General features: G+C 37.8%; 1 protein-coding gene across 2 annotated transcripts in view; it reads left to right on the forward strand.

Annotated features, from left to right (window-relative positions):
- The first annotated feature begins 337 nt into the window (after nucleotides 1-337).
- Nucleotides 338-21,963, forward strand: part of EIF4E (eukaryotic translation initiation factor 4E) — a 44,094-nt gene continuing 22,468 nt past the window's right edge. The window contains exon 1 of one of the 2 annotated variants that reach the window (XM_027061236.2): nucleotides 338-478. In XM_027061236.2, coding sequence (XP_026917037.1) covers nucleotides 461-478 — 18 coding nt within the window. In that variant the 5' untranslated portion in view covers nucleotides 338-460. Of the gene's footprint in view, nucleotides 479-1,094; nucleotides 1,167-21,963 lie in introns of those variants that run through there. The other variant, XM_027061231.2, reaches the window with a different exon arrangement.

The following is a 21,963-nucleotide window of genomic DNA, read 5'->3' on the forward strand; positions in this document are numbered from 1 at the left end:
GCAGATGAAACCTCATTGTGCGCGCTGAGCCTGCAGTTCCCAACTTTCCGGGGAAAATAAGAGGACAGGGCAACAAAGGGCACGGCAGCAATGTCTGGCAGTAAACTGTACAGCACCTATCCAGGCGGAAGAGCACAGGACTAAAAACCACGCACCGACTCGCTAGGGTCCACAGCCGAGAACCGCGCACCCAGCTCACCAACCACGTGACAAGTCCTTTTTTTTTTTTTTTTAAACTTCTTTTCCCTTAAAAAAAAGAGAGGGAGAGTGAGTGAGCGAGAGAGACTCCACTTCCCAGAAGCCTCTTGTTACCCACGCAGCCGCAGTCTTGCGCAGGCGCCGCCAGGGCCAAACGGACACGTCGGTCACGTGAACAGTAGCCGGCCAATCCGGTTTGAATCTCATTTTTTTCTTCTCACCCCCCCCTTCAGGAGCGGTTGTGCGATCAGATCGATCTAAGATGGCGACTGTGGAACCGGTGAGTATTGCCTTTGGCCCCCACCCCCACCGGTCCCCGCGCTCCGTCTCCCTTCGGACTAGGGGACCCCGCGGGACGGCGTTCCCGGCGCGCACGCTGCCTCTTGCTGCCCCCTCCCCCTCTTCTTGCGTCTGACCTCTCCGCGGGCAACTGGGGGCGCCCCGGCGGCTGGCCGCGGCGGCGTGTAGCGCACACGTTCTGGTGGGGGCCCAAGAGCTGGGGGAGAGAGGTGGGGGAGGGGCGGCACGGCGCCTCCTGTGAAGCTGCGAGGTGGTCTACAAGGGTGGAGGGTGATCGGTGCCCTGGGCTAGGTGTGTGGGGCTTGTGTCTTCGGGATAGAAGGGTGCAGGACTGGCTCCGAGCGGGCGCCGGGATCCGCAGGGAGGGTGGGCGGCAAGACGGCCTGGAATGAGATGGAAGAGGGAGCCCCGGAGTAGAATTTCCCTCCCTCTTTCCCTCCCGAGCTCCAGCCTGGGGGTTCGGGTGCCAGACGCGTGCGGGTCTTCCTTAGACCGGTGGGCCAGGGAGCCGGTGGGCGCGCGTTGCCAAAGGGTGGGTTGGGCGGGAGTGGTGCCGCCGCACGCGCGGAGAAGCTTCGACCTCGCCGAGGGGAGCCGAGAGAGGCAAGCGCATGTTACTCCAGCGCGCTCAAGAGTTGCCGGGGTTGGCGGCTGAGGAGGCGAGAAAGGTTTGGGGCGGGAAGGAGAACCTCGTGTAGCGCGGTAAAGCTCTCAGAGTAGGATGAAGGGTGGTGGTGGTGAGAAACGGGGATCACATTGTCCTCTCCCCTCCATGCTTGATACTGGGCTGTCATGGAGGAGGGAAGGGGGAGGAGCGAGGCCTACTGATCGCTGCTGCTGGTCTAGTTGCCGGCCGGACCTGCTGCGTTTCACACGCGCCTGTCTTCCATTCATTCATCCTTTTCGCTCTGCGCACGTCTCCAAGAATGCGGATGGGTCTTGATCCGTCTGTCCTTACGAGCCTTTGTCGTCTGAAAGATTTCTAAGGCACAGTTTATTGGAAATAGGAACTTAACTTTAAAAATTGGTTTTCCATACTTGTTTTTTTTTTTTTTTTACCCGTTCTACCGGCTTTCCTTTCAGTTTAGGCACCATCTTAAACTTAGTTGAAGCAAGCCAATCCCAGTACTTTGGTAGTTACCGCCCAAAGGAGAGAGGATATCTTTGTCGTAGTTTGGTTTGCCGGCACTGGCTCATTTACAGGCCTGGGTTGCTGTTTTAGGAATGTCACATCTAAGTGAAATTGTTTTAGAGGCATAATATGGAGTATTTTAACAACTAGAAGACTTGTGACACTCGAACCAGTTCTAGACCTTGGTTGCCAGATATTTGTGTGTATCTTTAATGGTAGTTTGTGATTTTTGATAATGACTTACCAGTTTGCTTTGACTTTTTACAGACTTTCATAGCTAGGTCAAAAATTAGCCATGGAAAGGCTTATAGAATACAAAAAGACTTATTTTTCATTACATTGATGTAAACTATCCTTAGCTTGTTGCCAGAATTTAAGACAGTTCTTCCGTTTGATTACTTGTTTTTTATTGGTACCAGTTTTCATTTATGTTTCTGAAAATTAGGTTGGCTGCAAAACTGTCTCTTAATTTTCTGATCCAGTTAACTGACTTTGGAACATTCACGTTCCAAATAAAGGTATAGGATGAATATGAAAATACTCCCTTTTAACAAGTTTCCATATTCGCTTTTTACTGGATCTGCTTTCCTACCCACGGTAGTAGCATCATTAAAAAACATTACAGCTGATAATAGGAACAAGGCTAACATATCTGAGCTGTTAAATAATGTATTCTATGAAGTTTATCAGTAACATTTCAGTCTTTTGGATTTTGCAGAGCTATGCAGTTTTGTTTCAACAGCACAGAACTACAGAGTGTTGAAGGACTATTTTGAGTCAGTAAATATTTATAGCCTCTGTTATGTTTAGGAGGTTATACCAAATGTTCTTTAGGATACGGAGTTATACAAAATGTGATTCTATACCTTGTTCAGTGTAAACTCTTAAGGAACTTAATTCCCAGTGATGTGGTCAATGATAACAGTATAGTATTCATTCTGGTGCTGACCCAGGGAAATTTAGATACTGCTTTTAAATTTGGGGAGTAGGGAACCTAAAAACCTAAAGTGTGTGAAAAGTGGAGAAAGCCAGTAGTAGTTTGAGGATGTTTGTAAAGTAGACTGATATATTCATTTTTAGTGAGAATGGCAAATTTTTAGTACTTTATTTTTTGTTAAAAAAATTTTTTTAATGTTTATTTTTGAGAAAGAGACCATGGGGGGGGGAGGGGCAGAGAGAGGGAGACACAGAATCTGAAGTAGGCTCCAGGCTCTGAGCTGTCAGAACAGAGACCAACGCAGAGCTTGAACCCACAAACCGCAAGATCATGACCTGAGTTGAAGTCAGTTGCTTAACCGACTGAGCTACCCAGGCACCCCAAATTTTTAGTACTTCTAATGCACCCTTTTCACAGGTTAGTCTCTTAGAATTCTTTGACAATTTTGAATAGTGGGTGTTTTTTTTTTTTTTAAAGCAGCCTATTAGTATCGATTACGATTGAGGTATTCCTGCTGAAGCCTCCAGAAACCGTATTTGTTCACTGCTACTTTAACTAGCTTGTGAGTTTCCTTATTGCTTTTCATTTGGACATAATCATAAGCACTTAAAGAGCTATGGGCTTTTCTTGGTTGTCCCACCTTTCATAGGCATTTGGGGAATTTTTATCTGTGGAAATTAACACAAAATATCAGTCATTTTTCAGTTTGCTATTACTTGATTTTACTCAAGTGTGTGTAAGAGATCTTTTACATTAAGATGTAGCTTACGAATATTAAATTTGTTGAGAAGCTTGATAGGGCAAATTAATGGAAGCATTTTACCTCTTTACAGGTAATATGGCAAAATTTTGAACGTTGGGATCAATAGTGCATTCCTGTTATTCTGTTGGCACTTGAATTGTGACTAGGTCAAAATTAGACTCAATATTAGTCATGAACATGGCAAGCAATTTCCCCGGGCCATTTTGCTTCCAGTGGGTCATGTTTCTTTGTAGCTTTATCTTCATTCCACATTCTTAATTATTGGGCTGTTTTTTGACTTGTAGTTCTTTTTAAGGTAAGAGGTTGTTTTGTTTTTGTTTTAGTTGAAAGGGTATATAGTTTTACATGGTTTTTACATTTTTTAGATTTTTAAAACTACATTAATTTCATTAGTGGAATTAACTTGAACAGCTAATCCAATGTTTCCATTTTTATCCTTCAGAAACATGTATTGTACTGCGAAGAGTTTATTAAAAGTAAATAAGGCTTACACATGTATTGACAAATATGTTGTATATAATTCAGTGTTTTTGGTTAATCAGAGACTGATTGACAAGCAGACCTTGCAAATTAATATGCTTTTTAAAAATGTTCATTTTTGAGAGAGTGCTTGATTGTGAGGGAGGGGCCGAGAGAAGAGACAGAAGCAGGTTCCAGGCCCTCAGTGCAGACAGAGCCCCATGTGGGGCTTGAGCTCATGAATTATGACCTGAGCCAAAGTTGGTCACTTAACCAACTGAGCTGCCCAGGTACCCCCCCATACATATTTTTGCCTTAATCAAAAAACCCACTACATGTATCAAAGTTCATTCATGAACCAAATAAATTTGGTTCTGTTTATATTTCAAATTTCACTTTATTTTATACTTTGAATTAATACTGTGCATAATTATTTGACTTAGAGAAATCCAATTTAGAAGGCAGACATAGTCTATACACTGAAGTTGCAGAGAATATAATGTTAAATGAATTAGGTAAGCCTAATCCAATTTGGACAGCAAATTCTAGGCAAAATTTAAAAATATGTAGTTTAACTAAGGTAAAGAATGTACAAGTACCTGGATGTAACAAGGACCTTGTGAAGTGGTTATTCTAGCAATGGTAATTTCTACTTTTCGTTCTTTGCTACTACTACTAGAAATTTCCTAGCCCTTCTGATACCTGTGAGTTTTTCCATCTTTGTAATAGAGGCTTTCTGGAGAAATGGAAATGAGCATGGGTTGTAGTCTAATTTTAATATCTGTGTGACCTTGACTGGGATTTCTAAGTCTAGTTGAAAGAATGGGAATACGAAGATATCTTCCAATGATTTTGATTTTCAAATGCAGTATTCAGAGTTTATGAAGTTATGTCAAGTTCATAATGTCAGTTATGAAGAACTGGATAAAGTTAATATTCCATGAATGTGTTGCATGCAAGTGTGTCCATGCATAATGTATATACTCACCTTTTTCTTTCTGTGCTAAGAAATTCACATAGCTCCCTTTTGATTAGCAATCCTTGGCCAATAGCAAGAAATGCAAAGCTTATGATCTATAACCCTCAGATACTCTTCCTACTCCTATCTCTATCGTAAAAATCACTGGTGTTCCTTCAAAAGTTCTATTTGGAGAAAAAAGAAGGGATCACTTTTGACTTTCAGGTACATGGGAATGTGGTTGGAAAATAAGTTTTTTTTTTTTACCAGTTGGAATGTTTGATACATTATTCCATAGAAACAGTGGGAAGCTGTAATTTAGTCACATTGTTCAGTAAATTTCTGTGGAATTAGGACAAATGTGACTAACGTTGAATTTCCAGGGATACGGATTTAGAGTTCTAAGCAACTGACCATAAAAATGACCTATAAACACAACCTATTTGTGTGATTTTTAATGTAGGCAGATTTTTATTTCTTAATAATAGCTAACATACAGCACTAATATATATCAGGCACCATACTATGTGCTTTGCATATATTAATTCATTTAATCCTACAGCAACCCTAGGAGGTAGATATTATTCTTAATTCAGATGAGGAAACCAAGGCACAAAGAGATTAGGTAACTTTGTGTGACTAACTTGGTGAAGATCACACAGCTAATAAATGGTGGGGTGGAGTTCCAACTAAAGCAGCCGGATTCCAGAGTATGCATTCTTAACCATGACACTGTCTCTCCATGTTATGTGTTTTCCTTATTTGACCTGGGAAAATTAATTTGAGAAACTTACTAGATATTTTGCTGCAGCTGTAAAAGAAGATGTGCGGATATTTTAGGCCCTTTTGTGCAGTGTTTGGTAACTGATGACCGAAGTACAGAATCATAAGGAAATAGCACTGTGGTTTCTGAATGCAAGGACTAAACAAGTAGTTATACATAAGGTTATATTTTAGTAACTGGTCCAGAACATTTTGGATAGATTTCTGAAGAAAGCAAATGGACATTTCCCTCCTCCCCCTTTTCATTTGATTTCTGGACCTTGTCAATTCAAATGATTTGCCAGTTAAAATATTTTGCTAGTGAAAACAGTATTAGTAAGTTTTTAAAAATTTGTGAATATGGAATTTACTCTTAACTACTTTTATACTGTTAGTAATTTTGGTGAATGGTCTGGCCAAGAGTTAAGCGGTTGTTTTGAAAAACTTTGAGTGTATGTTGCTAGTCTTAAAAGCTAAATTGTTTGAGGAAGGTAGTAGGAAGACCATAAGATTTCTCTGAAACTCATGGCTTTGCAGTAATTGTTAAAGACTTCATTTTATTAAAAAGTATATTTTTTATTTATTTTTTTTAACGTTTATTTATTTTTGAGACAGAGAGAGACAGAGCATGAACGGGGGAGGGTCAGAGAGAGGGAGACACAGAATCTGAAACAGGCTCCAGGCTCTGAGCTGTCAGCACAGAGCCCAGCGCAGGGCTCGAACTCACGGACCGCAAGATCATGACCTGAGCCGAAGTTGGCCGCTTGCCGACTGAGCCACCCAGGCGCCCCAAAAAAGTTTTTTTTTTTAATGTTTATTCATTTTTGAATGGGGGGAGGGACAAAGAGAGAGAGACAGAATCCAAAGCAGGCTCCAGGCTCTGAGCTATCAGCGCAGAGCCCGATGTGGGGCTCAAACTCACGGACTGAGAGATCATGACCCAAGCCCAAGTCCGATGCTGAGCCACCCAGGTGCCCCTATCTTAATTTTTTTTTTAAAGAGAGCAGGGGAGGTATGTGGGGGGGGGGGGGGAGAGAATCTCAAACAGCCTCCACACTGAATGTGGATTGGGGACTTTATCTCACAACCTTGAGATCAGGACCTGAGCCAAAATCCAGAGTCGGACAGACGGACACTCCATCAATTGAGCCACCCAGGTGCCCCTGCAGTAATTGTTAGAGTTAAAACATGTATTTGCATGTTTTTAGCTATTTTAAACTGGTTACTATAAAGTGCTATACAGAAATTAAGTATAATCTTTCTGTGCTCTTATTATAGTGACAGTCAATAAGATTTTTATATTTATGTGAATTAATGTTAGTATTGCTATGAAGAATTTTTGTGAGGTTTTACATGGTCATCTTAGGGCAGCACCTTATGCAGCCACAAAGTCCGATAACTTCCAACTATTAACTAAGGGAAGAAAATTTGATATTTTAATGGAAAGATGAAATGTACATCTTTTTCTTGTAGTTTTTTTCCTAATGCTCTCAATATTTTGGGATAAATAATAGGTGGGAAATTCATATTTCAAGTAATATTTGTTTGTTTTTCTGCCAAGGTCACATAGTTCTAAGTGAGGGAACTTGAACTCAAACCCAGGTCCTGGCCCCAAGCTGTATTACTTTCCTGTTCAAAAAAAGAAACAAATTCAACCAAGACTAGAAAGTCCCAACTCTTTACCTTCAGTAAAACTCCTATCTTAAGCATAAAATAGCTGCATAGATCATCCTTATGCACAAATAAATATAAAATCCTGTTTTTGAAACGATGTACCAGATGATTCATGGGTTATGGCATGGAGTAATGTGGTTTTGTTTTGTTTTTCATTTGAATTGGTACATTGTATTTTTAAATAACATTTAGGATTGTAAAATCTCTTTTGGATGTTGGTTTATAGATAATTGCATTTAGTTTTATTTTTTTATAACTTTTTTCTTGAATTAGTAATATATGCTCATGGTCCAAAATTCAGATGGGTCCCTTTAGCAGTGAAGCCTATGACCTCATTGTCAGAATAATGTTTTTAAATGCCTTAAAGAAAATATGTAGAATTATAGGGGAAACTGATTATATTGAATTACAGTAAGGATTAAGTGAGTTAAAATGAAACATTAAGGATGATGCCTGGCACAGGCTAAGTCCTGTCTTTTTTATTGCAGAAAACCTATGTTCTACCTATATTCTCCAGCCACCTAATTTACCTTCCCAAAGCATTCACACTGTTGGTCGGTTTTTATTTTATTTATTTTTTTAACTTAATTTTTTTTTTTTTTTTTACATTTTATTTATTTTTGAGAGAGAGAGAGAGAGACTGAGCACAAGTGGGGGAGGGGCAGAGAAAGAGAGACATGCACATACACAGAATCCGAAGCAGGCTCCAGGCTCTGAGCTATCAGCACAGAGCCCGACGTAGGGCTCAAACTCACAAACCATGAGATCAAGACCTGAGCTGAAGTCGGACACTTAACCGACTGAGCCCCCCACGGGCCCCAGTCAGTTTTTATTTTTTGAGGATTCTTCTAGATATGGGCTGTCCAAGAGAACTTTCCATGATGGTGGAAATGTTCTCTCTCTCTGAGCTGTTCAGTACGGTAGCCACTAGCCCCACATGCCTATTGAGCACTTGAAATGTGACTAATTCAACCAAGGAAGTGAATTTTATGTTATGTTATTTTTTAAATGTTTATTGAGAGAGAGAGAGAGAGATAGCATGAGCCAGGGGAGGTGCAGAGAGAGGGTGGGGAAGAGCATCCCAAGCAGGCTATGCACTGTCAGCGTAGAGCCCGATGTGGGCTAGATTCCATGAACTGTGAGATCATGACCTGAGCCAAAAGCAAGAGTTAGACGCTTGACCTACTGAGCCACCCAGACACCCCTAAACCAAGGAAGTGAATTTCAAACTTCATTCAACTTTAAATGTAATTTTAATTACTTGAAATTTAATTTCATATATAGCTAGTGGCTACCAAATTGGACAGTATAGCTCTAGTCTAGATACACCTGATGTATACATACACATATGCATATTGTAATTGGCTTAACTTTGTAAGGTTCAACTGGATATGACTAGTTTGGTTAAAGAAATTATTTAATTTTATCCTAGGGAAACTTCTGTCTGTATTTAAACTTTCAAAGGCAATTATTTGCTCTTGTATAGATAATTAAAATTGTCCCGTAGCCTTTTTTTGCTGTTTAAAAAAATGTGTGTGAGTAGACAGTACTTTATGTTCAAAATTCACATTTTGTACAAAAGAGTATATGATGAAGTCTGTTTTCTCTAGTTGATCCCATCCAGGTGAATCACCTTTAGAGGCAGCCAGCATTGTCATTTCCTGACTTTCCATAGAGATTTGTGTGTGTGTGTGTGTGTGTGTGTGTGTGTGTGTGTGTAAGTAAACAGGATGTACATATATATTTTTTAAATAACAGTAGTCAACTATATACGCTATTCTGGCACATTATGTTTTTCACTTAATAACTGGTGTTTTAGAGTGTTGTATATCAGCACATAAAGGTTTCACTTTTTTTTTCTGATGGTGTGTATTGCATAATTTGGTCTTAAACATAGTTATTTCTTTATTGATCAATATTTGGGTTGTTTCCAGCAATTTGTGAAATTTCCAACAGTCCGTGGTGAGTAGCCTTTTATCTGTATCATTTCCATGCATGAGGTAGTATAGTTGCAAGGTAAATGTTTTGGCAATAAGTTGAAATTTTAAAAACTCTACTGGTTAGGGGTGCCTGGATGGCTCAATCAGTAGAGTGTTTGACTTCTGCTCAGGTCATGATCTGAACGGTTTGTGGGTTCAAGCCCTGTGTCTGTGCTGACAGCTCATAGCTTGGAGCCTGCTTCGGATTCTGTGTCTCCCTCCCTCTCTGCCCCTCCCCGCCGCTCTTGCTTTGCCTTTCTGTCTCAAAAATAAATGAACATTAAAAAAACTAAAACAGTTTGTGACTATAGTTGGGCTATATATATATATTTTTAGAGCTACCCTCCCTTTCTATTTGTGAACGGTTTATTTGTAGAAAACAAAAGATACACATCCGTATAAGTTTTAGAGTAATAAACTGAAGACCTATATACTCATCACCTAAGGCATCATCATGTCTTTATGATGGCTTCAGCTTCCTGGAATCTCTACAAAAGCCTCTCTTGGGGAAACCAGTGGGCCAGGCAGAGAACTCTCAGGAGAGTGGTTGTATGTTGTTTTAAAAGTAGATTAAAGGTGAACTCCTGGTGTGAAATTTGTAGCTGTTCTAAGGAGCAGTGCACAAAGGAGGGGAAAGGAGCTTTGTTAACACATGGTTAAGGTGAGTTAAGTATAGATAAAAGTCTGGGCCAGACAAACCATGGCAATCAGTGTTTTGTTTGTTGTTTTTTTTAAGGGTAGAATAATAAGCATTTTTATCATTATAGCCATCAAATGGAGAATGTAGCCTGAATTGCATTGCTCCAATCTGGATGTTGCTCTCTATATCTGGTGCACACCTGTCTTTGACTATGCTCGTGACTCCTCTCATCTGACTTCCTTGGTGTGCCTCTCCATTTGCCATGTTCCTTGTTGTCTTATTTGGATTCTTACTTCATTTTGGTAGATCAAATCTCCACTACTTTTTTGAGAAAAGATACATGAGAAAGATTTTTGAGACCTTGCATACTAAGCAATATCATGTCTGTAGTTTGGGTGTATGTAGAATTCTTTTCTTCAGAATTTTAGTCATTCCAGGTCATCTGTTGTGACTGTTAAGTCAGAAGTTATTCTGATGACTACTTTTTTTTCTTTTTTCTTTTGTTTTATACGTGTGTGTGTGTGACCATTTCCCCTACTTTTTTTTTTTTGTCCCCATTTCACAGTGACATGCTTTATTAGTATGAGTGTTTTCATCCATTGTGCTAGGTACGCATTGTACTTTTTTAATGTGGCAACTCCTGTCCATCACTTCAAATTTATTTGTGATTCTCTTCTTCCCAGTTTCTCTTTGAAACAGTTATTCATTCAGATATTGGATCTCCTAGCCTGGTTCTCTGACTTTTTTTTTTTTCAGTTTAAATCCTGCTTTCATTTTCTCTTTGTATTTTCTGGGAAGTTTATTTTCCAACATTTTCTGTGTCATAATTTTAATTTCTAGATGTTCTTTCTGGTTTTCTGAATGTTCACTTTTATAGCTTCCTGTAATTGTGATGCAACATTTTAACCTTTTGAGGATATAATAGGTATGTATTTTTAAAGACATTTTCTTTTCTCTGCCTGCTTCCTCCAAGTTGCTTAATTTTCTTTTTTGTTTTTGAACTCATGGCAGCAGTCCTAGTAAGGTAGAGGGAGGGAATTGAGGGATCTAGTTATTTTTCAAATAGCTTTCACCAAATTCTCCTTAATTTACTTCATCTCCTACTTAACTCCTAGTTCTAAAGGTGCTGCCAGCTTTTGAGACTTAAGGATCTAGCTGTGTACGTTGATAAGTAATCACTTGTCCATTCTGTGTTCCAGTTCTTTTCTTTTTTTCCTTGCACTTTCTATAGTTGTGGACTTAGAAAAAAAATGTCATCATTTTAGTGAGATTTTGAGAAGGAACAAAATTCAAATCCTATAGATGGATTACTGAATAGTGACAGATCACTGGAATAGACTGAACAGTCCAGAAGTAGACTCAAGTATATATTTTGTTGTAGTAAATTTGGAACATTTAGATCTGTGGGGGGGGGGGGGCGGGGGATAAAAGTCATCTGTAATGGCAACTAGGGTTTCTTTGGTATTATTTTGGTTTACTTGTTTGTGGATTCTTTTCTTCTCACTACATCTCTTTGTACCTCTTTTTTCCTTTTTTTAAAAAAAAATTGTTGATTTACTTTTGAGAGAGTGCACACATGAGAGGGGCAGAGAGAGGGGTAGCCTGAGGATTCCAAGGGGGCTTTGCACAGACAGCAGCAACCCCAATGCTGGGCTTGAACCCACAAACTGTGAGATCATGACCTGAGCTGACGTTGGACACTCAACCGAGCCACCCAGGAGCCCCTTTTCTTTTCCTTTTAAATAGAGTATTTTTAGAGCAGTTTTTAGGTTCACCACAAAATTGAGAAGAAGGTACAGAGAGTTCTGGTGTATCTCCTGCTTCCATATGCACAGCCTCCCCCACTATCAACATCCCACACCAGAGCAGCACATTTGTTACACCAGATGACCTGTGTGGACACATCATTGTCCCCTCAAGTCTTTAGTTTACATTAGGGTTCATTCTTGGTGTTATACAATTGTTGGGTTTAGAAAAATACATAATGACATGTATTTATCATTATAGTGTCACACAGAAGTAGTTTTACTGACTAAAATACTCTGTTCTTTGCTTTTTCAACCCTCCCTCCTAATACCTGGCAACCACTAATCTTTTTACTGCCTCCATAGTTTTTTTGCCTTTTCCAGAATGTCCTATAGTTGGAATCATATCTTTTCAGATTGGCTTCTTTCACTTAGTAATGTACATTTATGGTTCCTCCATGTCTTTTCACAGTTTTTGATAGCCCATTTTTTGTGTGTGCAGAACCAATATTGCATTGTCTGGATGTACCACAGTTTATTTAGGACTTCTTAAATTAAAAAGTGTGTCCCCTCCACCAATAAAGTAAAGTGCTCCTTGTTTATACACTTCTGTAATCTACCTTTTCCCACATTTACGTTAGCATTTTAAAATCATTTTCTCAGCATCACTTTTAGTGCCTACGTCGTAAACACCATGATGTATCTATTACCTTTTGGTTGTATCTTTTGTTTTATGTTGTCTCTACTTTTTATTTGCTAACATAAGAATATATAAAACTGTTAGTTTTCTGATACTTTGAAGAAATCTTTTAGACGTATAAAGAATATAGCTCTTTTTATATTTGAAAGCTTGATAGTTCACAAGCTCAGTAAGTGGAAAGATATACTCTATAAACCTGGGGACATTTGAAAACTGTCCCTATGGTTTTCTAATTTTTTGAAAGAAATATAAGTTGATTTCTTTTGGAAGATAATTTAAATATTAAGTCTAGTTTTCTTACTAAAATTATAGTTGGTGTGCCTGGATGGCTCAGTTGGTAGAGCATGTGCGTGTTGATCTCAGGGTTATGAGTTCGAGCTCCCTATTGGCAGTAGAGCTTACCTTAAAAAAAAAAAAACTATAATTATATTATATTACATATATATGTATATATACGTATATATGTATCTGTAATATAATATTAATCTTTAGCTTTTAACATTATAGAATTTTTTTTTAAGTTTATTTATTCATTTTGACCAACTGAGCCACCCAGGCGCCCCTAACATTAATAGAACTTTTAAAAAACATGTAGAATTTAGAAAGAATTCAGCTGCTGGTTTAACTGTGCCATGTAAAGATTGATTTTTTTTAAGTTTATTTATTGTTATTTTTTTAATGTTTATTTTTGAGGGCGGGGGGCGGGATAGAGGTTCCAAGTGGATTCTGTGCTGATAGCTGATAGCTGCTGATAGGTGAGGCTCAGACTTATGAACCATGAGATCATGACCTGAGCCAAAATCAGTGCTCAACTGAGCCACCCAGGCACCCCAAAGTTTATTTATTTATTTTGAGAGAGAGAGGAAATCCCAAGCAGGCTTCGTGCTGTCAGTGTGGAGCCTGACATGGGGCTTGAACCCAAGAACCATGAGATCATGACCTGAACTAAAACCAAGAGTTGTGCACTTAACTGATGAGACACAGGTGCCCCAAGATTGATTTTTAAACTAACATTCAGTGTCATTACGTTTTGTTATAGTTTTAAAAGCAATAAACTTAAAAAGAAGCAGCAGTTAAATTCTTTAAAACGTTTGCCTTTCAGATTGTAATTTTAAGCTTTAAAGAATAATTGAAATAGAAATTATCATGCTACTGGAACCAGTGTAATTTTGTGCAGTGAAAATGCTTGTCCTAACATCATTTTAATGTTATTTGAAGTACTTTGTGATGTTTAACTTCTATAAATTTCCTTAGTTATTGTAAAGTAGGAGTCTCTGGTAGCCTTTGGTTTAAATAGCACTGACATTTAAATTTTATCATTAGCCTGTTGTCTTTCTAGATCACACATGTTTATTTATGTCTCTATCATCACGCTTTCGTTTCTGAATTTGAGATCTTGTCCTAAGCAACATAAGATGTGCAGAGTAATTTGGGTGTCAGGTTATCTTAAATGAACCAAGGTGCCTACAACTCTTTCTAGTGAAGAGTTAAAGACATATGCATACCGGGCGCCTGGGTGGCTCAGTCGGTTAAGCGTCTGACTTCGGCTCAGGTCATGATCTCGTGGTTCGTGAGTTCAAGCCCCGCGTCGGGCTCTGTGCTGACAGCTCAGAGCCTGGAGCCTGTTTCCGATTCTGTGTCTCCCTCTCTCTCTGACCCTCCCCTGTTCATGCTCTGTCTCTCTCTGTCTCAAAAATAAAAGTTTAAAAAAAAAAGACATATGCATCCAAGTTTTGAAATTGTATTCCAGAAGATCAGAAATTCAAGTGTGGCCTGTAGGGATTTTTTTGTTTAATATGCGTAAAATGTGGTTAAGTATACCTTGCTGTCTATTCAGAGATAGCCTTTTTTTTTTTTTTTTAAGCTGTAGAGCAGCAAACTTAATCAACTCTGTTCACTGAAAAGTTTAGTGCTAGTCATTAATTTTAGTGAGGTAACTAGGTTATTGTTACTCAAATAGATTGAACACCTATTAAATTTTGCAGCACTTTTAGATACGACACAATTTGTACAAATCATTACAGCTCTTCCCGTCTATACCTCTGCTTCAAGTATTTTTTGTTGTGTAGATGTCATTTTACATCAATTGAGAAGAATATTAAAATAAGTAATGTCTTTTGAATTGGAATTGATATATGGGCTTTCACAGTCCTTTACATGGAAAAATTTTCTCCCATTTGAGCAGTGCTTTAAACTTAGAAGGTTTGTATTTTGCTAAATCTGCATATGTTGTTTTTCTGCTTCAGCTTTTTATTTTAGAGCACAAAGATCACTATTTTGATCCTTTATTATGACAAGGAAGAAGATCTGCCAAATCCACAGCCTCCATTTTTGTGATGTGGGATGCTGGATTAGCTGGTATCACTTTAACAACCAAAACAATTGATTTAAACTATTTGTGATGCTTTTCAGTGTTTACACCAAGTTATATACCTTACAAGGCAAGTGGTAAAACCACTTGTTCTTGTGTATTTGTTAATTAATTATAGTAATTTACTTATGGGGGAGTGCTCGGGGAGTTGCATTGTTTGCAAGAGACCTAGGAACTGAATGTTTGGAGACGAGAAGGAAGAGTAGAGTATCTTGAAGTCTGTTTACATATCATACTTGTAGGAAATGATTTTCTCCTTCCAGTTATTTATATCCATAAAGAGAGGATTTTATTTATACTTGCCTGTACTTCTGAGGTATTTGACCACATAGGCAATTTGTATGCTGTCTTGTATAACAATATAAACCACTGTGATTAATCATTGGCATTTTCTTGCTTTTTATCCTAGTGGGATTTTGTGTGTGTTGGGAGTGTGAGGTGCACCATTTATGCCTTTTTTTTTTTTTCCTAGCTTATTGGCAGTGGCATGTGCTTGCAAGATAGTGAAGGTGTTTAGCCTGAGGCTGTGGCACAAAGTATAGTGTGTGTGTGTGTGTGTGTGTGTGTGTGTGTGTGTGTGTGTAGTATAGTATATAGAGCACAGGGGTATGCTGCCTGGAAGGAGTACCTTAGTACCATATGTAATTTATTCTCCAACTCTGGGGCACTTTTGAGAGTGAACAAAGGTTCTAATAGCTGAAACAACAAACAGGTAAAACCAGGACATACAGTATTCCTATCCATGAACCCTGACAGTCTTGAATTCAATGTAGAGTACAACTAGGCCATAGTAGCTTCTCAGCACTTAAATTTGAAAAGCAGAGAGAACAGTAGTTTCACAGTATTGTGAAGATTAAATATATTGACTGAGTTTATATAAATGTTGAAATAACGTATATAAAAATATGTAGCACATTATTCGATAGTAACTGCTTTGTGTTACCTATGATGAAGTGTGAGGATGGGTGTTACCACTTTAAAAGTCATAAAACACCATCCTTTTCTGTTCTTATTTGCTTACTCTTCTCATTATTTCATATCTTTATTGTATGTAGTGCCTTCAGTTTACTGAAATGAGTAATTTGTAGAGATAATTGCAGTTATCTTTGCCATAATAGCATTTATATTTCTGTTAATTCTGCAACTGGTCTTTTCTAATTCTGCTTAGAAAAGTAGTGAAGCAAGGAAGGGAGAATATGAGAAAGTGCTACTGAAAATGGGTTACCAATAATATCATTATCCATTATTTGTTGTTCTGTTGAATTTGCCTGCAATTATACAACTGTGAATGGCAGAGCTGGGATTCTAATCTGGGTAACATGGCTCAAGAGTATGTGATCTAAACCAGTGCTTCTCATACTCTAGCAGAACATGAATTTGTTTTCTATTTTGTTTTTAAACAGTTTTAATGTAATGTTTTTGTAAATCATGGAAATAGGATAAAAGTGAAAAAAATGCACAAAAATGTAAGCCTGAATTTGCTATTTTTAGTGTGACCAGGTACAAAAATACTGTCAGATTTCTATGAAGTATTCTAAGTGTTTATGTTCCATATTATTTATTTATTTTGAGAGAGCGCACACATGCACGTGCTGGAGGCGGTAGGAGGGGCAGAAAGAAAATTCCAAGCAGGCTCCACACTGTCAGCACAGAGCCCCATGTGGGCCTGGATCTCACAAACTGTGAGATCATACCTGATCCAAAACCAAGAGTCTGATACTTAACCGACTGAGCCACCCAGGCACCCCTACTTTCTATTTCTATACCTAACCTCATTGTAGTCTATAACCAGCAGAAGTCTGTGGACCACACTTTGTTTTAAAACCTAACTTATTAGTGCCAAGGGAACTATTGATTTTTGCTTACTTCAAATTAAGGTTTAGGGGATGCCCCAAAGGTGTGGGGGGTTGGGAGACTCTGGAAGTTCTTAGTAGTAATATTTGTTCATTGAAGTAATGGAAGACACTAATTGGGTGTCCTGAGGGTAAGGCTCATTGTTATTTCTAAGGAGAGATAGTTTGTGTGTTTGGGTTGAGTTAATGAAAAATCTTGAATGTTCATAACCATGAAAAAGCACACCATGGTTTTGGAATTAAAGCAGTGTAGAATTGAACATGGCTAGAAGGAAGAATCTAAACTTTAGTCAGATTAGAGAGATAATTCTAATCTACGGAGTATCTAGCTTTATAATATTAGGATTGACCCACAAAGTTAATATTGTGTTTGATACATGTGCTGGTTTTTGCAGAATGTTACTACATTCTACCATGCTGTAGCAACATTCAAAAGTTGCTGGAGATTTCTTTGCGGCTAATTGTTAGACTTGTCCCACCCTTGCTCTATTCCCCCCCCCCCCCCCCCCCGACTTTCTTCTCTTGCTATGACACCTATTGAGCCTGGGACCACTGAATTATAAGACAGCTTGTTTATTTGAATCTCATTAACTCAGCAAATCCAAAACCAGTTTTAATATTTTGCACTTAAACTCGTCTTTTCTATTCCCTTACTTGTCATCAGTATTTAATCATTTTGATCTGTCAGTGAATGCCTTCCATTGCTCACAAGATGAAAGGTAACACTTTTAGCCTGACCTTTGAGGCCTTTCACAATCTCCTTTCAGCCCACTGTTCTAGTATGTCTTTGGTTTCATGAACTCTTTAAGTCTCATTGGTTCTTTACCATCTTCTAGTTAAGCACTCCACTATCTCATGGCTTTGTGGCTCTCATGGCTTTGAGAATGGCTCTCTATTCTCACCACCTGAAATGTCTTATACGATAGTTTTTCAAGTATAGTTTGTCTTTTAAGTTAAAAATGTATTTGATTACTTGGAACAAAATTAACAACACAGGAAGCAACAGGTGTTGGCAAGGATGTGGAGTAAGGGGAACCCTCTTACACTGTTGATGGGAATACAAACTGGTGCAGCCGCTCTGGAAAACTGTATGGAAGTTCCTCAGAAAGTTAAAAATAGAACTGCCTTGGGGCTCCTGGGTGGCTCAGTCAGCTCAGGTCATGATCTCACAGTTCATGAGTTCGAGCCCTGCAATGGGCTGTGCTGACAGCTCAGAGCCTGGAGCCTGCTTTGGATTCTGTGCCTCCCTCTCTCTCTGCCCCTCCCCAGCTCATACTCTCTCTCTCAATAATAAATAAAACATTAAAAAAATTTCTTAAAAAAAAAAATAGAACTACCCTACAATCCAGCAATTGTAGTACTAGGTATTTACCCAAAGGATACAGAAATACTAATTTGAAGGGATACATGCACCCCAATGTTAATAGCAGCAATATCAACAATAGCCAAATTATGGAAACAACCAAGCGTCCATTGGTGAATGGATGAAGATGTGGTGTGTGTGTGTGTGTGTGTGTGTGTGTATACACACTGGATAATTAGCCATAAAAAATGAAAGAAATCTTGCCGTTTGCAATGGCATGGATGGAGCTAGAGAGTATTATGCTAAGCTGAGTAAGTCAAGTCAGAGAAAAACATGATTTACTCATATGTGGAATTTAAGAAACCAAATAGGGGTTTAAAAAAAGAGGCAGACCAAGAAACAGGCTCTAAACTATAGAGAACAAACTGATCATTACTGGAGGGGAGGTCTGTGGAGGGAAGGGTTTAAGGAGGGCATTGGGCTGTGATGAGCTCCCAGTGTTGTATGTTAAGTGTTGAATCACTAAATTCTATACCTGAAACTACTGCTACACTGTATGTTAATTGGAATTTAAATAACAACTTGGAAAGAATGTATTTGATTACTTTGAGAGTAGCTATAATCTGTTAAATTAGCCTTTTGTGTTCTTGCATAATTTTAAAATTTAGAAATACTGGTAAAGCATGGGTATTTAAGATGTAATTTCTAATGAAATTTGCTTACAGAGGAGACTATCAAGCTGAGAGAGTAGATACAGGAATGTTGTGGAACTTTGCGGTGAAGAATTTTGTTTTTAAATTGAATGTAAATTTGAAACTATTTTATTATTTGCTCTATATGTGAAACAACAATAAAAATGACAGGTTATAAAATGTTTTTTAGTTCTTCTACAATCATACAATAACTTTGGTTCCTTGCTGATTTGATGATCTTCCACATTTAAAAATAACTGATTGAATCAGTTGTTAAACATACCATGAAAACCCCTGCTATGGAGTTTTCAGAGAGAATTTTGTGAAATTGCTGTTGACAAATACCACATAGCCCTCCTGTACCTATTTCATGGTAATCTTAAGTCTCAGAAACCTTCGTAGTTCATAACTTTACAAATAGTTTTAAGAGGAGATAAAATTTTAAGATAATTTTATTTTCAAATTCAGTTTATATTAGAAGTGCTTAGCAAATTAGGACAAATAATGGGTAATTTGGAGATTTGTTACAGGCTTATGCTTAAGAGTGGAACTGAAAGTGTGGTTTTTTTGTTTCAGTCCCTTAGAAAAATAAATTGTATTTCTTTGTTCTGGTTTGGCATATGGTGGTAATTATAAATCATTTTTTGATCAAAGAGTTTAATATAGTATGGCCATCATTCTGGACATCGTTTCTCATTGTATATGTTGCCATAGATTCAAGAGGTTGTTTAGAAATTGGACTTTCCCCGTAGAATGGACTACCCCCACTGAATTAGCCTGAAAGTTTTAAATAGCCTACATTGATATTATTTTTCTAATGTTTTATCTCAGTTAAAAAAAAATTCCGATTATGTGAATCAAACTTAAGAGGTTTTATAACAACAAAATAATAAGTTGAAAGAAATTAGCAGGAAATGATTTTAATGAGGCATGCCTCAATAGTCCCAAGTTTTGTTTTGTTTTTTTCCTTTGCAATAATTTACAACATAACTGCAAGAAACTTAGAAGGTGACTGTTTGATAGTAAGCTTTTTGGTTTAAATTTCTGCTGATTAAGAATGGATTGGTGAGGGGCTCCTGGGTGGCTCAGTTAAGCCTCTAACTCTTGAATTTGGTTCAGGTCATGATCTCACAGTTCCTGAGACTGAGCCCCGTGTCTGGCTGTGTGCTGGCATCACGGAGCCCTCTGGGATTCTCTCTTTCCTGCTCTCTCAGCCCCTCTCCTGCTTGTGTGCCTGTTCCTCTCTTTCTCTCAAAATAAACATTAAAAAAAAAAAGAATGGACTGCTAAGAAAAGTAGATGGTCATAACAAAATATGACCTAAATGAGAAAATGTATGCAAAGAAAATATGCCTTTTTTTCTTTTTTTTTGAAAATGTGCCCTGTATAATGTTAATGTTTTCATAGGTAATTTCTATCATGAAGTGGTTTCTAAATCTTATTAGATTTGGTTTGTGCCATATGGATATTTTCATAGAGTATTTTGTATTCCATCTTGAAAATAATTGGCTATTAAAACCATTTTTGCTTTATTAGAAGAGTTTGAGAAATCCTTAAGTTAAAATTTTAAACAGAAGACTATTAAACTGCACATAGTAACTTAAAAGGCTAAATAAAAGAAACATCAATACTGCTTACGTTATGAAAAAGAGGTTTTAACTACTGAAAAGATGAATGTCTGTGGTTAATATATTTTTTAAAGTATTTGTCTTAACACCTAGCATATTTCTATATTAAAAGTGAATACTGAAAGATTTTAAATTATACTTATTCATATATCCACAGACACATTTTTTAAAGTTGAGTATTTTGGTTATAAGAAAAATCTAAAATTATATATTCTTAGTATAAAGACTAAAACATCAAGTAAGGTAGGACTTTTAAATTTTAAAAGAAACTTTTTTTAAGTTCTAGGAACTGAATATACTTTTTCCTGTTATTAACTGCTTTCAATTCCCATGTGTCCAGAGACTTTTTATACCATCTGAGTCTTTCATCATTCCCCTAATTGTGAGAAGAGTTGAGTAACCAAAAAGAAAGGAAAATACTGAGTTAGGTGACATTTTGGACCTCATGAAACTCGTAATTACTCATACTATAATTAATTATTTTTTAGTGTGCTGCTGACAAACTGTTTAAATAAATGTTCTGAAAGTATGGTTTGTATTGAGGATTTGGAACTTATGAGTAAATTTTACTTGTCTTTTAGATAAGAGAATTTACTGAACTTTTGGAGGAAGAATATACTGCATACCCAACCTCACAAATCCATATATAGACTCTGTCCTTTGCTAGGACCAATCACTAATATTTTAAGCTCCCTAAGACATCGTTATTATTGTTCCTTTAAACTATTTGTAGTTTCTTACATATTTACCCATTGATTTACCTTTTGCAGGGCTTTTCATTCCTTTTTTGCATTTTCATGTTCCTAGTGGGATCTTATTCTTCCTCTAGCCTGAAGACTTTTCCTTTGGTGTTCCCCTTACGTTGGACCTGTGTGTATATGGGGTGGTGGTGGCATGGGGTGGGTTGTGAAGGATATTTTTCCTAGGCATTGAATTCTAGGTTGACAGTTTTTCTTTCAGCATGGAGATACTCTGTTGTCTTATGGCTTCCATAGTTGCTGTTGGAAAGTTAGGTGTGTGTGTGTGTGTGTGTTTCCCTCCTAACTGCTTTTATTTTTATTAAAAAAATTTTTTTTAGTATTTATTTTTGAGAGAGAGAGAAGGAGCATGAGTAGGGGAGGGGCAGAGACACACACACACACACACACACACACACGCACGCACGCACACAATTCGAAGCAGGCTCCAGGCTCTGAGCTGTCAACACAGAGCCTAATGTAGGACTTTCGAACTCACGAACTGTGAGATCATGACCTGAGCCGGAGTCAGGTGCTTAACCAACTGAACCACCTATCCGCCCCCACCCCCAACACTGATTTCCTAACTGCTTTTAATACGGCTTCTTTATATTTAGTTTTCAGTAGTTTGAATCTGATGTGCCCAGATACAATTTTGTTTGTGTTTTACTGCTTGGAATTCCTTCAGGTTTTTGAGTCTGTGATTTGAGTTTCAGATGAGATACTATATATTTTGGTCATTATTTATGTATTGCTTCTGTCCCATTTTCTCATCTTGTCTTTGAACTTTTTAAACCTCTTCGACAGTGTTTTTTTTCTTCAAATTTTTCTTTAAATTTTAGTTAACGTACAGTGTAATATTGGTTTCAGCAGTAGTATTCAGGGATTCATCACTTACATACAACTCCCAGTGCTCATCATAACAAATGCCCTCCTTAGCACCCATCCCCCATCTAGCCCATCCTCCATCTACCTCCTTCCAACTCCTCAGTTCTCTATCGTCAAGAGTCTTGTTTCCCTCTCTTTTTTCTCCCTCCTCCCATATGTTCACCTGTTTTGTTTCTTAAATTTCACATATGAATGAAATCATATGGTGTTTGTCTTTCTTTCACTTATTTCTCTTGGTATAATA

The sequence above is a fragment of the Acinonyx jubatus genome, chromosome B1 (assembly GCF_027475565.1).
Source record: "Acinonyx jubatus isolate Ajub_Pintada_27869175 chromosome B1, VMU_Ajub_asm_v1.0, whole genome shotgun sequence".
In the NCBI taxonomy this organism is placed as follows: domain Eukaryota; kingdom Metazoa; phylum Chordata; class Mammalia; order Carnivora; family Felidae; genus Acinonyx; species Acinonyx jubatus.